Source organism: Phodopus roborovskii, unplaced genomic scaffold, assembly GCF_943737965.1.
Source record: "Phodopus roborovskii unplaced genomic scaffold, PHOROB, whole genome shotgun sequence".
NCBI classification, from domain to species: Eukaryota; Metazoa; Chordata; class Mammalia; order Rodentia; family Cricetidae; genus Phodopus; species Phodopus roborovskii.
In genome coordinates this window covers 16,488,308-16,504,576 of record NW_026126541.1, presented here as the reverse complement: position 1 = coordinate 16,504,576, position 16,269 = coordinate 16,488,308, and the positions used below count along the sequence as shown (strand labels likewise).

Genomic DNA, 16,269 nt, shown 5'->3' with positions numbered 1-16,269 from the left:
CTCACTATGCAGACTGGGCTGGCCTCCAACTAACAGAGATCTGCCTGCCTCTGCCTCCCAGCTAGCTTGTTTACTTGCTCCTTTCCTCTCCAACTCAGGCCCAGAACGTGCTTCTCTGACCCAGTCACCCAGCCTTCAGCCCCTCTCTGCTATTAATACCCTGACACCATAGACATATGAACCCTTGTGCCTTTCATTATTAAGCTGTTTTACTCCTCGGACAGCATCGATTCTCGGCCAAATGCAGTGACAGTGACTGTCGCCGGTTACAGCCAGCTTTGAATGAAATAGCCACTATTGATCTCATCTTGGTCTTCATGTCTGTTCCAATGTTCTTGTGTGTTCGTGTATATCCTAAGATAGCGCTGTTTTATTGTGAAAGGTGGCCTGGCTTTGGGAATGTGTAAAAGTGGATAGTCCTGCCCGCAAGTATTTTCTGGCCAGTGGAGCAGAAAGACACATGCTTGTAATTCAAGGGGTAACTGGACAGAAGGTGTTTCAAGTAAGATTTTTGAAGGAAGACGACCCTTAAACCAAATGTATGAGCAGGGACTGACAGTCAAAGCAGGTGGAAGGACCAGAATGAACAAAAGCTATAAGGTCTGACCCCACAAGGGTACGTGCACGTGTGGGCTTAACCAAGAGGCGAGGAAGAGACGCCGGGGTGCGCCCCGGACAGTAGTGTAAGAGACAGTTTGAGCAAACCTTAGACTTCTGCCATTCAAGAGGCTTCTTCATGCAAACGAGACACAGGGCGGGGTGGGGGGAGTTCAACAAAAATAGAAGCACCGCAAGGTCCAGGACAATGCCACAAATGTTCATGATCCGCACAGAGTAGACGATCAGCGTTGAAGGAAAGGACATAAGCGCTTTGATGCAAACACCACTGTCTCCGATTTTCTCCCAAAATGTCACGAGAGATGACATCAATTTATGGGGGAAAAAAAGGAACGGGATGGGGGAACTGCCATTGTGGGGACAAACGTCTGGGCAAGGGGTGTACTGCTGTGGCGAACACCCCGAGACCCTACCACAGTGGGAGCGCACTGGCAGCAGTGGCGGAGTCACCGGTGGGCAGCTGGCGACTCAGCAGTGCTGAGTCTTACCTGTGCGAGGCCCCTGCCCGCCCTTGAGGCGGAGCTTGTGTGCGACACCTTTATGATTGGCCGCGGCTCTAATCAGGGGGCGGGCATTCGGGGCCGGGAGCCCTTGAGGATTGGCCCGGCTGTGAATAGACTCTCAGTTTGTGAACGCCGCGGCTTCGTCCGTAGCTCTGGCTGCGCGCAGGGCGGGCCTCTCCGGGTCCCCGGCAGTTATTGGCTCGGTGCGGTTTCCTTGGGGACGTGGCGCCGCTGGCAGCTAGGCCTCCTTCCGGCTGTGCTGGGAGCCACGGGGAACCGCTGGGGACCAGGCTGGGCTGTGCAGAAGGACGAGCGGGCCTTGGATCCCGTGAGTGGCATCGCGGGAGAGCTCCGGGGCGGAGAGGGACGGGAAGAGGGGAAGAGGAAGCGGGGTCCCCTATCCCTACCTCCTGGGGTGGTGTGCTCCGCGAGCACGGAGCCGGCCGGCAGGGAAGCCTTGCGACCGGGATGCGCCTTAGGGTCCTGTGGGCCCTTGGGAGGAGAGAGACTCGACACGGAGTGGGGTGTGTGTGTGTGTGTGTGTGTGTGCAGTCATTGAGGGGAAATGGTCCTCGACTTGGAGGTGTGTGTGTGGGGGTGGGTGGGTGGGTGGGTGCAGTCATTGAGGGGAAATGGTCCTTTGGACACTGTTGGAGAAGTGCCTGAAAGCCAGTCAACCCTTCCAGGCTACAGCCTTAGGAGATGCGGGGGACAAGGAGGCCACCCTCTCAGAGCAAAAGGAAAAGGAGGTGACAGACATCGAGACTACTGAAGGGAACCCATGGCTAGGTAAGGTTTGCACCCGTTATCTCTGGCAAAGGGCTCAGTGGAGGGTGGTAAGCCGGGGGCACCAGGAGGCTGTTACAAGTGAGGTTTGCCCTCAGCTTCCACCTGAACTTTGCATCCTGGTCAGGTGTATGCAAGGACATCAAAGTGGTATTCTTTTGAAAGGCCAGTACAGTAATTTCCTGGCCATCGCCGGGGTCTTAGGAGTAGCAGTAGTTTCTTCTGGAAGATGGTGGAGTCAGAGCCAGATTTAGTTTTTACTATGTATCTGTTAAAGCTGATATTTAAAAAAAAGTCTCTCTGTGTGTATACTTTGTCAAAGCATTAAAGAAATCAGTTAAACAACTTTTCTAAGTATCTAGCTTCTTGACATATTGATAGTGGGCATGTTGCAGTTGCTCTGATTCTCCAGTGTCAGGAAGTGGCCGTGTCAGGAAGTGTCCCCCCCCCCCGGGGGGGGGAGAGTGATGATCTTTCCATTAACACGAGATGAAATCTTCAACTTGTCTTTCTGAGCAGCATGCTAGAAATACCATGAGCCATGCAGCTGCTTCTTCTCTCATATGAGAATGAAGAAAAAACATTTAGCCTTCTCTTGTCATGAATTTTTGTGCTGAGGACTATCATCTAGTTTTAAAGCAGTCACCTATGGAGAGTTTTAAGGCTTATCAAGTGTTTGTCTTATTCCAGGATCAGCTTTTCCTACCTCTGCCCAGCCTCCTGGTACTTCACTGTGCCTACAGTGAGCCCATTTCTCCGTCAGCGGGTGGCATTCCTGGGACTCTTCTTTATACCCTGTCTCCTTTTACTTCTGTTAATCATGGACTTGGGACATCGGGGCACTTCGTCATCACGAGACAGGCAGTATGAGAGGTGAGTCAGCTTTCCATCACTTTGACCAGCTTGCTGTTGAAGTTGTAAACTTCCTCTTGCGGCTGGGGTCTGCACCAGGGTCTTCACGCGTTGGTAAGAAGTCTATCACTAAGTGACATCCTCCTTTTTTAGTTTGAATGTTGACATAGGGTTCTCATTAAGTTTCCCAGGCCCAGAATGACTTGGAAGTTACTCTGTAGGCTGATCTTGAAACTTGCAGTCAGCTTGCAGCTCAGCCTCTTGACTAGTGGGATAACAGTCTGTGCCACCAGACTTTTTTTTTTTTTTTTTAAATGAACTCGTTAATGTATACCTTTGACTCCTGAGAGATATGATACTTTTATTAGTAAAATGCATGCTATTTATTACATAGGAAGGTCCTAAGTCCCCTTTTGGCTGTGTTTAGTTTTAGTTCAGGAATGCTGACGCTCTATTTTAACTGTGAAAGAGGGCTTTATGTTTTCTTGCCTGGGTGGATTGAGGCTCACTGGGTACATGCACACTTAGGATTGCTGTATGCTTTTGATGACTTGATGAATTGACTTCTCTGTCTTTGTTATATGAGTCTCTAGCCTTGATTTTATTCTTTGCTCTGAAATCTAGGAGTGTGATATTGCTATTTCAGCTTTCTTCTGAATCATGCTAATATGATACTTTTCTGTACTTTTAAGTTTGTCTTTAAAAATATTTATTATTAGCCAGGCGTGGTGGTGCACAGTTTTAATTCCAGCACTCAGGAGGCAGAGGCAGGTGGTTCTCTGTGAGTTGGAGGCCACCAAGCAAGTTCCAGGACAGTCAGGACTACACAGCGAAACCCTGACTTGAAAAACCAAAAGAAAAAAAAATTTTTTTAAGAGGGCGGGAGAGAGATCGTTGTTCTGGGTGAGTTTGTGTGTGTGTGAGAGAGAGACAGAGACAGAGACACAGAGAGAAAGACAGATATATATATATATATATATATATATATATATATATATATAGAGAGAGAGAGAGAGAGAGAGAGAGAGAGTCCTGTGGGAGTTTATGTCCACCACATGCCTGAGGAGGCCAGAAGGTGTTTGATCCCCTGGGACTGGAGTTACGGATGGTTGTGAGCTGCCATGTGGGTGCTGGGAAACAAACCTGGGTCTTCTAGAAGAGCAGTCAGTGCTTTTAATGGCTGAGACACTTCTGCAGCCCCCATTTTTGTCTTATGTTTAAGGTGGGCTTTTTGTAGATAGTTCACCCTTGATTATCATCCATTCTAGCCAAGTCTTCCTTTTAAATGGGGTGGCCAAGCCATTTTTGTTTTGTCTGTTAGTTATGTTTAGGCCTGGTCTGTCTTATCACTTGTGTTTGTCATATTTGTTTAACCCCTCCATTAACACTCCCCCCCCCCACACACCTTGTTCTTTCTTAGGAATTATTTAATTTCCTTTAATGGTGGCTTTAGAGTTTATAGTGCCCAGCTTTGTCACATTGCTTGTAATGCAACAGTTTAAGAGCAGTAGACTCACGGTGCTCCTTTCCCTGTAGTCTTTGAGCCGTTGTCATACATTTTATTTCTACAAATGACATCAGTTCCATAATACACTGCCGTCACTTCTCAAGGGTTTTTAAAATTAAAAAAGTATTGTTCTGTTTACCTATACATTGGCCAGTGCTTCTAACATCATATTTCTGATTGTCTAAAAAAACAAACAAAAAACTTCTTTCCCATTCCCAGTAGGATGACTCTACAGAGGGGCTAAATTCTTTCAAAAAAAAAAAAAATTGTTTTTAAGACAGGGTTTCTCTGTGTAGACCAGGCTGGCTTTGAACTCAGGTATCTACCTGCCTCTGTATCCCAAGTGCTGAGATTAGAGGAGTGTGCCACCATTGCCTGGTGTTTTAACTTTTATGTAACAGAGAATGTCATCTTGAAAAAAACCATTGTTAAAAACAGCTCTATGTTGTCATTTTCTTCTTGGCTTGCATTCTTTCTGAGAGGTCTGCTGTCACACATGTGTGTCCTTTCCTTCGGAGTGCTTTTTAAAGCAGTTTGATTGACATGTGCTTTGTGAGAGTTTTCTAATGATTAAAGACTCTAGTTCAGGAGCGGTCGTTGGAGGAGCACTTGCTCTTCGAGATACTGAGCTATAGAGCCGAATGCAACACGACCCTTAGTGTTTTAGGTCTATAAAGTTAGACTTCTAAAACCAAATATGGAAAAATATTGACCATCATTTCTTCATGTATTTTTCTATTTTCCCCTTTTCTGTTGAGGACTCTACTTAACATGTGTATCGAGCCCAGGATGCTTTCCCCAAACTCACTGAAGATCTATTTTTTTTCCTGTGTGTTTTATTCTAAATATATTTTTTGATAGGATCTCACTATATAGCCCTGGCTAGCCTGGAACTCTCTATGTAAACCAGGCTGGCCTCAAAGCAGAGATCTGCCTGCCTCTGCTTCCCATGTGCTGGGATTAAAGGCGTGTGCCATACCTGGCTCATTAATATTGTCTTCCACAATGTTCCACCTACAATTTTATTCAGTGAATGCAGGATATTCTTTTTTCATTGCAAATTCTCCTAAATTATTTGCTGTGCTTTCAATACTCTACCAAGTGTATAAGAAGGGCCTATATTCTCTTATAGAAAAATGTTGCTATATTTTGTTAGGTTAATTTTCTGCTGAGGCTACAGAACTAAATGATGTCAGGTTATATTCATCATTTTCAACATGATTTTCTTCTTTCTGTTTTCTCTAGAATTACTTTTCAGTTGTATGTCAGGAGACTTTGGGCTCCAAGTAATAACTCAGACTGACTTAAATAATAATAATTACAACCATTCCCCCAACCAAAACCCTTACTGGCTCTTACAACTTGATGTTCAGAGACAGAGAGACCATGGGCACCACATTAGCCAGCAGAATGGAAGTTGCTATCTTTGGGGTTAGTTTATTTAATGGTTGCAAAATAGCAGACAGTAGCACCCATGGCCACAGGCATCCTCATTCAGGTCTGTGGAGAGAGAAATAGGCTCTGCATGGCCCTCTCTTAAGGATGGAGGGGGATCTTGCCAGAGCCCACTAGCATCACTTTCCTTGAAGCTTCTGTGGTCAGAATTGTGACAGATGCCTCTTCTTAGTTTTCATTGGTTCAGTCCCCAGGATTTCTCAATTCATATTTCATTTTAATCATTAATCAGCTAAAAATGCACGGGTCATGCTGGGACCTAGACTGTTTGGTAACTTTTCTCAAGCTGCCTGTATGACCAACCTTCCTTCTGTTAAAACTCCTGTTTATTTGTTGTTTGGAGTCTTCCTTTCCAGGAGAGAACATACTGTTTGGGTAATGATAGTAGTCATCAGTTGATCTTAAAAAAATGTGTTCATTAAAACCATAAGTTTAAAATTCATATCCATAAATTGAGTTTCTCTGCTGCTGAGTGGGATTTTCTTGACAGACCTTAACACGGTTTGCCATTGGAAGACGGCATGATCTGACTATGGAATTCCACATGAATTAGCTAACATAGCCAGGGTAAACCATTAGGAGTGAGTAGTGAGCTATATGGTAGAGAGGTAGATTAGGGCCTAGCTTGTAAAGCTGCTGGATCAGGGATGGAGATAGGAGTGGGAGATGGAGAGGAGGGGTGTTCAAATTTTATTCTAAGAGTAGAGAAAAGGCTTAGAAGGTTTTGAAGAGCCATGTGTTATGATTTGCTCTTTAAAAAGCTCAGCAATGGCTGGCTGTAAGCGTGGGTGGATGATGGTGGTAGCACATGCCTTTCATCCTCAGGGGCAGAGGCAGGTGGATCTCCCGAGTTCCAGGCTAGCCTGGTTTATAGAGTGAGTTTCAGGACAGTCAGGGCTATACAGAAAAACCCTGTCTCAACAAACAAAGCTCACTTGGGTGGCATGGTGGAGAATGACCTGGAAGGAAATAAGGAAGCAGAGAGAGACTGACTGTGATACTTGAGCAGAGGTGAGAGTAGCCTGAAACAGAGTGGTCTGGAGAACCTTAGTTCTTATTAACCACCGCATCCTAAGTGACCAGATCCATAGCTAACTTCTTGGCAGCTAGATTTAATTGAAAGGAGAGCTCTGTGGGACTGTGAGCACACAGCTTGTTCGCTGTGAGGCCCTTACTAAAGTTCTCATTCCTTGAAACACTTGGTCAAGCATCCAGCAGCCTGTACCCTAGAGCTTGTTGTTATTTAATGGGTGGCTGTGTACACACTGCCATAAGCAGCTGTATGCTGTAAATTCCCCTGGTGGCAGCCTCCACGAGACTGTGTTCATTGTGTCGTGTTAGACACTGGGGTACAAAGATGAATCAAACGTGGCTCCTGAACACAGAGTTCATGACCTCGTTAGAGAGTAGGCCTGAGGGGATAACTGAGATAGTCATTAAGATCAGGGACTGTACATAGTTAAGAATCAGGAACAAAGTTAATCATAAATGAATCCGAAGGGACCCATGAGTAACTGACCAAATGTGCTGTCACTGAGTTCATGTCCTGAAAGTGCGTGTGCTTTGCCGATAAGATAGGCTCTCGTATACAGCTTGCTTTTCTCTCTCTCCTTCCTCCTCTTCCCCCTACTTGTTTTGTTTGTGCCTTTGCTTGTTCTCAGTAGGCAGGTGGACGTTAAAAGCACGCCCCACAGAAGCCTCAAACGTTAGCGCTCTTCCAGCCTCAGACCCTAACGGCCGCCCTTCGATTACAGTCAGGAGCCACCATGCCATTCCCTTTCTTTTCCAGGCTTTTACATTATCACGGCTCCCGGTTGTCTCACGAAGCCAAAGATCACAGCAAATTAGAATGATGGCTTCTGGGAGTTCAGGTCGGCAATAGGCGCAGGGGCAGTGATAACTGACATGTGGCAGTGAGGCAGAGGAGGGTTTATTAAAGACAGATGGAAACCATGTTGTATTGCCTGCCTGTAATCCAAGCCTAGGGAGGCGGGGCCACATAATAAGATCCTGTCTCAAAAATACTGGGGAAAGATGCGCTGAATAATTCAAAACTTCCGCAGTGTGTGCCATAGTAAACAGCTCTATGGATTTAGTTAAAACTTTTTATTATACGGTCTGATAATTTAGTTAATGATGATCTTGAATAATTGCTTATAATCTTTTTATCTTCAAATCACTTAGGGACCTGTAACAAGTGACAAGGTCTCTGAAGCAGAGGCTTCCGATATGCAGCCCTAGGTGAGAACCATAAGGCTTGGGGTAGTATTGTGGTTTTAGGGTTAATTAGCCCTAATCATTTGCTACAAGTCTTACTATTCTGGAATCCTAATGCCTAAAGTAGGAATGGAAATGATCTCTTACCCTGTCATTTGAATTAGGAATAAAGTGCTGGCTGGAGCAGTACATGCCTGTTATCCCAGCACTTGAGAGGCCGGGTGCTGAGACCCTGTCTTGGAAAAACAAAACCAGCAACAAATAAAGAAGTACAGTGCCTACAGTACCTGGCACATTGATTGACTTAAGCAAATGCTAGCCCTAGTATATTATTTGAAATAATGTTGATTTCTCTATTCTTTAATTCCCTTTTCTGACCTGAAGTGTATTCTGAAGATGATGGGCAAATTGTCTCCATTGAAAATTCTGCTTTCACTTTGCTTGTTCTTCCTTCCCTTCTCCCTCTCCTTCTCTCTCTCTGCCTCTCTCTGTCTGTCTGTCTGTCTCTGTCTGTCTGTCTGTCTCTGTCTCCCCCTCCTGTAGCAGCAGCTGCTGTGAGTACCAGGGAGCACTAACTGACAGTAGCATGTCAAATCAGGTAACTAGGGATCATGGGGAAAGCTTTATCAACAGTTGAGAAAGATTTAAGGCAAGTCCTTGTTCTTGTGACTTTTTATATTATGTATAGATAGGACATCGTTACACTTTTCCTGTCTGAGTTGTTCTTCCAAAGTCACGTGCTGAAATTCGAATCTGTGTTCTGTGGTGTTCCACAGAGGGTGCCATGCTGCTGGGAACAGACCCCAGGTGTCCTCACAGGAACACGGAGACCTTTGCTCAGGAGACTGTGTGCCAAGGACCAGTGCAGTCATTCTGTGGTCTCAGTAAATACCTCGTAAGCTTATGGTGATCTTCCCGCATCTTTGTGTCTCAGCACTCGTGGAAGTATGTTTCATAACTCTTTATCTTCTGTTAGAGACCTTTAATCTGTGTTGTATTGAGCTCTTAGTGATATACCATTTCTAAGGTCTACGACTGGAAACACGAGAAGCCCCTGTGTGGGTTTTCTGTAGGCATTTCAAAACCAAAGAGTTGTATTTTCTTTTTCATTGGGAGCACATACCCATATGTAAAAAAGAGGCATTACATTAAATTAAAATAAAAACAGTTCACTTTAGGATATATATTTTGAAGTTAGGTTTCTTTATAAGAGTTTGAAAGAGCCCTTTCCTGGTGAAAATGAAGGCAGCTCTCCACACACGCATTCATTTGCTTTATCTTAATGCCCTTTAGTCCACTTAAAAGCAAGCGTTTAAATTATAAATATTCCTGTCTGGTTGATCTTATTAGGAGGTAAGCAGTAACCTTTCAAACTGTTCTTCTGGGCATGTACTGCTGTCATTCATGGATGGCTACTGTAATGCCCCTGTGTTGAATTTGAGTAATGAGTAGTATCATAAAATGTGATGACATTCAGCAAAGAGCTGGTAGGTCCACACCGATGGAGGCCTCATTTATTGACTTTCGGCACATTTCTCAGTTCTGTTTGAACTCTGGAAGTGGTTTAATTGATGTTGACCAAGCAAGCCAGGTAATAGTATGGTCACTTATAGCTGTAATGCTGTTAATATTTTCAGAATAATGGCAGTGAAATGCCTCCATCTTTCATTTCTACCCGAGGGGAGGTATTCGTGGTTTGCTTCCGTTGACTCAGCAGTGACTAGAGGAAGATTATGTTAGACGGAGGAGGAGGTGGGAAGAGGAGGAGGTAGAAGGAGATGGAGGGTATGAGCTATATGAGGAGGGAGGATGAGGGAGGAGGGTGCTGGAGAATTGGCTCTCTCTTGGAAAGGTGGCTGAAGAATTCTGAAGCTTTTAGACATTTTCTCTTAGGCTTTGGGTCCTTTCTAGAAGTTGCTTTGTGTGCTATCAGCCGAGGAGAAGGACCGAGTGGTGCAGGTGACTCACTGTGATGGCCAAGGCCAGGTCCGCAAATCATAAATGAAGACATTCAAGAAACTGCCAGGTGCCTGGGAAGTAGTGGGCGGGCGAGGTTATCAGGCATCAGCACTCCAGAAAGTGACACTTATGCTACTTCCCGGAGGAAAGCCCTTCTTTAGATACCTGTCTGTATACCAGACAAGAAAAATGGAGACTTCCTGCTGCCCGCAGTGAGGGTTCAGTCAAAGACTCAGCTAGGGGGTGGAGAATAAATGCCAGCCGCTCCTTCCTTTCTGCCCTATGGTCTACAGCCAGCTGACATGTTTTTCTTTTTGCTCTTGCTCTCATGACAAAGTCTAAAGGAATAGAAGACTCAGTTGAGCTGCACCAGAATTAGATCTGTGAAATTGCTTATTTCAGCAAGAATCAGGAAGGGGAACAGGACACTCTGCAAAGTCAATTGAAACTGTCTAAGAGGCCGGTTGACTTTGAGGACAGCAGAAGGAGGACGTGGAAGAATGATGAGCCAACCAACAGCTCCGCGCTGTGAGCTCCAGGAGCAGTGAGCACTGAGTGACCGAGTCTTAGGCACAGGAACTCGAGGGCCACTGACAAGTGCTGCAAGTAGCCAGCCTGCTCTTGAGAAATGGCCTAAGCTAATCCTTACGGGTTCATGCTGCAGTGTACACGAGCTACTCAAAGTGTGTGATGGCACTCTTAGGACAGAAGGAAAAGGCTTCTCAGTGGCCGGAGAGATGGTGCTGTGGCTAAGAGTGTATTGTTCTTGCAAAGGACTTCAGTATGGTTCCTGTCACCAGCACCTGCTAGGTGGTTCACAGCCACCTGTAATTCCAGCTCCAGGGGATCCAGGCTCCTGGCCTCTAAGGGCACTTGAGCCAGGTTGTGTGGGCACATGCCTTTAATTTCAGCATCCAGGAGACAGAGGCAGGTGGCTCTCTGTGAGTTTGAGGCCACCATGGTCTATAGAGTGAGTTCCAGGTGAGTTGAAGCTACTTAGTGAGACCCTGACAAAGTCAACAAACAAACAAATACTTTTGAAGTCACTATCATTATTATTAGAGCCAGCATTGCTACACAGTGGCTTCTTCTGAGAGACCAGGCTGGGCAGTTGTACAAAGTCCTAGGTTTGATCCCTAATAATGCATTAACCAGGTTCAAGTGATATAGACCTGTAACCCCAGAACTTGGGAGGCGGAGGGCAAGATACATGGGACCCTGCCTCATAAACAACAACAACAACAACAACAAGAAGAAGCTGGAAAACAATTCCGAAGGCAATGAGAAAGAATAAGAGGAAAGAGGGTAGAAGGGCACATCCTTGTGAGAAAAAGGATTGTCTTACAGCATTGGCTGCCAAAATGTGAACCATTGGAGTCCCTGGGGCCATTTTGAGATCTGTGAATTCAAAACTGTTGTAATGCACTGAGACATTATATACCCTTCTCATTGTAGTAATTTACATAAAGTTTTCCATCTTAACATTTTTAATTGTACCATTTACATTGTTACAAAACAGATCTCCAGAACTTGGTCATCTTGCAAGTCTTAAACTCCCTACCCATCAAATAACAACTCCCTTTTATTACTCCTAGCCAGTGGTCCCCAACTATTTCATGTTTGTTTCTGTGACTTAGACTCTCTTACATACATCTTTCAAGGGGGAATAAATAGAGCATTTATCTTTGGGCTAGCTTATTTCTCTTGGCAAAATGCCCCATGGTAGCTTGTAGCGAGATTGTCTTCCTTTGTGAAGCTGCGTAGTATTTCTTTGTATGTATGGACCATGTCCTATTTACCTATCATCCACTGCTGGATGTTTGCATTGCTTCCATTTCCTGACTGTTGTCATTGTTATTTGCCTTTTTCAGCAAGTTGACGTTTGCCTCCACGGTCTAAGAGGACATACAATTGGAGATGGCTTAGCACAAATCAAGATAGCAGTACTAAATTGTCCTCGTAGTTACTGCATTTCACTTTGTGATACAGTTGTACAGTGGGGGGAGCATCTCATGCACTTGACAGCATTTTATTTACTATGTGATGAGATGAGAAATAGGCATTCGGCTGCTCCTGTACACCGGAACTGTCTTGAGGGAGAAGCCTTGCGCAGTTAAGCTTTTTTTATTTTTTTTTTACTGTGAGAAAAACTAGTTTTCACACTTAGGTATTTCATAGATATTTTATTTATTTTTAAAGATCTATCATATATCTGGGCAGGATGATCTATGTTTTTTTATCTCAGCACTGGGGAGGCAGAGGTGGGTAGATCTCTGTGAGTTCAAGATCAACCTGGTGTACATAGTGAAGTCTAGGTCAGCCAGAGAGCTACATAATCTGTAGTGAGACTATCTCAGAAAAAGAAAAAGAAAAGAAAAGAAAGAGGGTATGTGGGTGAAGAAATGGCACAGTGGTTAAGACAGACGACCCGAGTCTGATCCCAAAACCCACAAGGCAACTCACAAAGGCCTGTAACTGCAGTTCCAAGGTATCCAACTCCTTTTGGACTCTGTGTGTACCGGCCCTGCATAAGGTCATAAGGTGTGTATGTGTGTGTGTCTTCAAAATTAAAAAAAAATGGCATACAAATGTTTAAACCTTAGAGCCTGTACATGCTAGGCAGGCAGTCTACCACTAAGTTATACTTCTAACCTGTAGACCTTCTCTTAAAAATGAATGAAATAAGCCTGTTTACCTTTAAAGGAAACAAATGTCAGTATTTAAATAGATAAAATTTGAGTTTCCAAATGGGAATTAGAATTTCAAGTTTATTTTTCCTCTGTGAATGTGGCACTTCCCAAGACCTTAAAGATTTTTTATGAGAGATATTGATGCTGATATTAGTGAATTTTTTAAACTATTGGAATGAAATGTGTCAACATTAGGAAAATTTGCATAATTAATCAAATCAATTTTTTTTCCACTAACATGCTTTATTACAAAAAGCTATCCTTTTTATAGTGCAGGATAAACCAATAGATTTTAAAAGAGCAGAATATATATTTTTTGCGGGGATAGGGTTTTTGTGTTGGCTAGGTTTTGGTAGTTTGCTTTTGTTTTTTGAGACAGGATTTCACTATGTAGCTTTTGGCTGGCCTGGAGCTCACTATGTAGACCAAAGCTGGCCTCCAACTTACAGAGATCTGTCTGTCTCTGCCTCTTAAGTGCTGAGATTAAAGGCCCGGGCCACAGCACCTGGCTTGTTAGTTTTTTTGTCTACTTGACACAAGCTAGGTTCTTCTGGGAAGGACACCTCAGCTGTGAAAATGCCTCTGTAAGATTGGCGGTGCCACCCTTGGGCAGATGGTCTTGGGTAGGGTAGTACTAGAGAGCAGGCTGAGCAAACCATGAGGAGCAAGCCAGTAAGGAGCACTCCTTCATGGCTTCTACACCAGTTCCTGCCTCCAGGCTCCTGCCTTGCATTGCTCCTGCTCTGACTTCCAACTGTGTGATCTGAAGGGTAAGAGGAAATAAACCCTTTCCTCCCCAAGGTGCTTTTGGTCATGGTGTTTATTTTATTACAGAGTAGAAACCTTAGTAAGACAGTTCCAATTGCAGAAAATCTCTAAGGAACTCTACTTATTTCAGGGTATAGCATAGAAGTAGAGTCTCTCCAGCATTCTGAAGGTTTGTCAAAACTACTTCTCTGTCTGGGGATGTAACAGTGGTAGATTGCTTGCCTAGCATGTGTGAGATTCAGTCCCTACATCATTTAACCAATGAATAAATAAACATAGATTTTAAAGAGAAATTCTTCTCTTTTGCAGCAGGTGTGAAAGGCTAGGCCATCACACAGTCAGCTAAGGCTGTGTCTGTAGCATATTGAATATGAAAACAAATGTGACAATATTGACCAAGGTGCAAAAGACATTAGTGAAATCATGAAGCAAAACCACTCTTTTAGTTTTTGTTTCAGAAAGAAAACATAGGTATGTGTGTATATGTGTATATATAAGTATGTTGTATTAATATGGAATGAATTTATCATTTTTATCTAAGTGAATTAATATTTAAACATTTGCTAGGTCTAGTGGCTCACACCTTAAATCCCAGTACTCTGGAGGCAGAGGCTGGTACATCTTTGTGTGTTCAAGACCAGCCTGCTCTATGTAATGAACTCCAGGCTAGCCAAGGCTACACAGTGAAACCCTGTTTCAAAACAAAGAAACAAAGACTAAACCATGTTTCACTTTAATATACCAAGTGCACATAGATCTAGCTTAAATCCACAAAAGTTTTGGGGCTCCACAGGACGTGAGGACCATAGTGAAGACTCAGTGATCAACTCAAGTGAGTGCTAGCCCTCTTCATGGACCCAACCCATTTCTCTTTTATCCATCTTAGGTATTTAGCTCGCGTAGGAGACCTTGAAGCCACCAACACCGAAGACCCAAATCTCAATTATGGACTTGTGGTGGACTGTGGTAGCAGTGGCTCCCGGATTTTTGTTTACTTCTGGCCAAGACACAATGGGAACCCCCATGACTTACTGGACATCAAACAGATGAGAGACCGAAACAGCCAGCCTGTGGTTAAAAAAATCAAGCCAGGTACTAGTCACAATGAATTTTTACTAATCTCTTACCTACCGTAGGTGTAAGAAGAGAAAGGGAAGAAAGGGAACCCCACTTGTTTTTGTGGGGATCTGGGCAGTGGAGGAATCTCTCACTTAACTGTCATCCTGTTTTCAAAAACATAAATGTAGGTGCTTGGATAGAATCTTTCGAATGTCCGTTTTCTAAGTCTTTTGTGATCTACATCACACACACACACACACACACACACACGCACATACACACATACACACACGCACATGCACACATGTATGTACGTACTTATGTATAAACATTTGGATTTACTTAAGGAATCTCCGCAATGGCCGATACTCCAGAACATGCCAGCGATTACCTACGACCTCTGCTGAGCTTTGCTGCCTCCCACGTGCCTGTGAAGAAGCACAGGGAGACCCCTCTTTACATCCTCTGCACAGCGGGCATGAGGCTGCTCCCCGAGAGGTGAGATTCAGTCCCATGTAGCCAGGATGGAGGCAGGTGAAATCACACCACGCAGAGTCCACAGGCAGAAGGCTGCTTGCTCAGAAACAGTGGGGCCATTCCTGTACCCAGTTATTGCACCGTCGGGCAGCCACATCTTTCTGTCATTTGTGGCTTTGGGATCAGTATCCATTTGAGATGACAAAGGGTTCTGAGTTTGGGTGGAGGGTGTGGCAATTGGGAGTGGTAGCAGGTGACTGAGTCATGAAGCAGGTGTAGTGAGCCCATATTTGCACAAAGGCAGTACAAGAGCTACCCGAGGGACAGGAGTCATTCTGGGGCTACTGGGAGACTAGGGCAGCAGCTGGGTCCCATGATGACCGGGGAGTCTCTCTTCTCCATGCTGCGCAAACCTCAGCCTCTGTTGCTTTAGATAGCTTTCTCGGCCCCAACCAGTTCGGTCTTTTCCACCTGAACCCCAAATTCAGCCTGATAACTTTTTTTCTGTTATTTTTTTCGAGACAGGTTTTCTCTGTGTGTAGGTCAGACTGGCCTTGAACTCACAGAGATCCACCTGCCTCTGCCTCCCGAGTGCTGGGATTGAAAACTTTTAAGACTTTATTTTATTTACCTTTACTTTTGTGTGTCTGTGTGGGTATGAGTGTGCACATAAGTGCAAGTAAGTACCTGAGAGCAGAAGAAGCTAGAGTCACAGGTGGTCGGGACAATTGATGTGGGTGCTGGGAACTGAACTCAGGTCCTCTGCCAGAGCAGCAAGCACTCCTAAACTCCAAACCATCTCCAACCTCTGTTTTTGTTTTTTAAACAAACTCAACCAAGTATATTGAAAATCTCTTCATGTCCTCATGTAGAGATATAAATTTTATATTTTTAAAAGCATAGTGGCTTGGGGTTGGAGAGATGGCTAGACAGTAAAAAACACTTGTTCTCACAGGGGACCCAGGCCCAGCCACAAGCACCTTAACTCCAGTTCCAGGGCACGCGATGCCCTCTTCTGACTTCCACGGGCACCAGGGACACACGTGCTGCACACACATATATCCAGGCAAAACACTTACATACTTGGAACGAAATCATACCTAAAACAAAAAAATTTGTTAAAGTTTCCTGGCTGGATGAAAGGTTAACCACATAGAAACCTCCCCAAGGTGATACAGGTAGTTTATATCACAGACAGCAGCACAGACTGGTGGCCATCCTTCCCTGCCATCACCAGGTCCTGCAAACCCTCGCCTGTGGGTCGCTAAGAAGCATATCCAATCCGGAGGGATGATAGCCCCTCATTACCCGTGTAAACTTGCTGCAGAACTTTATTATGTATAATAATTAACAATTTTAAACAGTGTATATGAGATTG

At 44.5% G+C, this 16,269-nt stretch overlaps 1 protein-coding gene across 1 annotated transcript in view; it reads left to right on the top strand.

The window, feature by feature from the left end:
* Positions 1-1,251: 1,251 nt before the first annotated feature.
* Entpd7 (ectonucleoside triphosphate diphosphohydrolase 7) overlaps positions 1,252-16,269 on the top strand; it is a 36,001-nt gene continuing 20,983 nt past the window's right edge. The window contains exons 1-5 of the mRNA XM_051200001.1: positions 1,252-1,449; positions 1,808-1,910; positions 2,598-2,780; positions 14,242-14,447; positions 14,762-14,912. Coding sequence (XP_051055958.1) covers positions 1,903-1,910; positions 2,598-2,780; positions 14,242-14,447; positions 14,762-14,912 — 548 coding nt within the window. The 5' untranslated portion in view covers positions 1,252-1,449; positions 1,808-1,902. The remainder of the gene's footprint in view (positions 1,450-1,807; positions 1,911-2,597; positions 2,781-14,241; positions 14,448-14,761; positions 14,913-16,269) is intronic.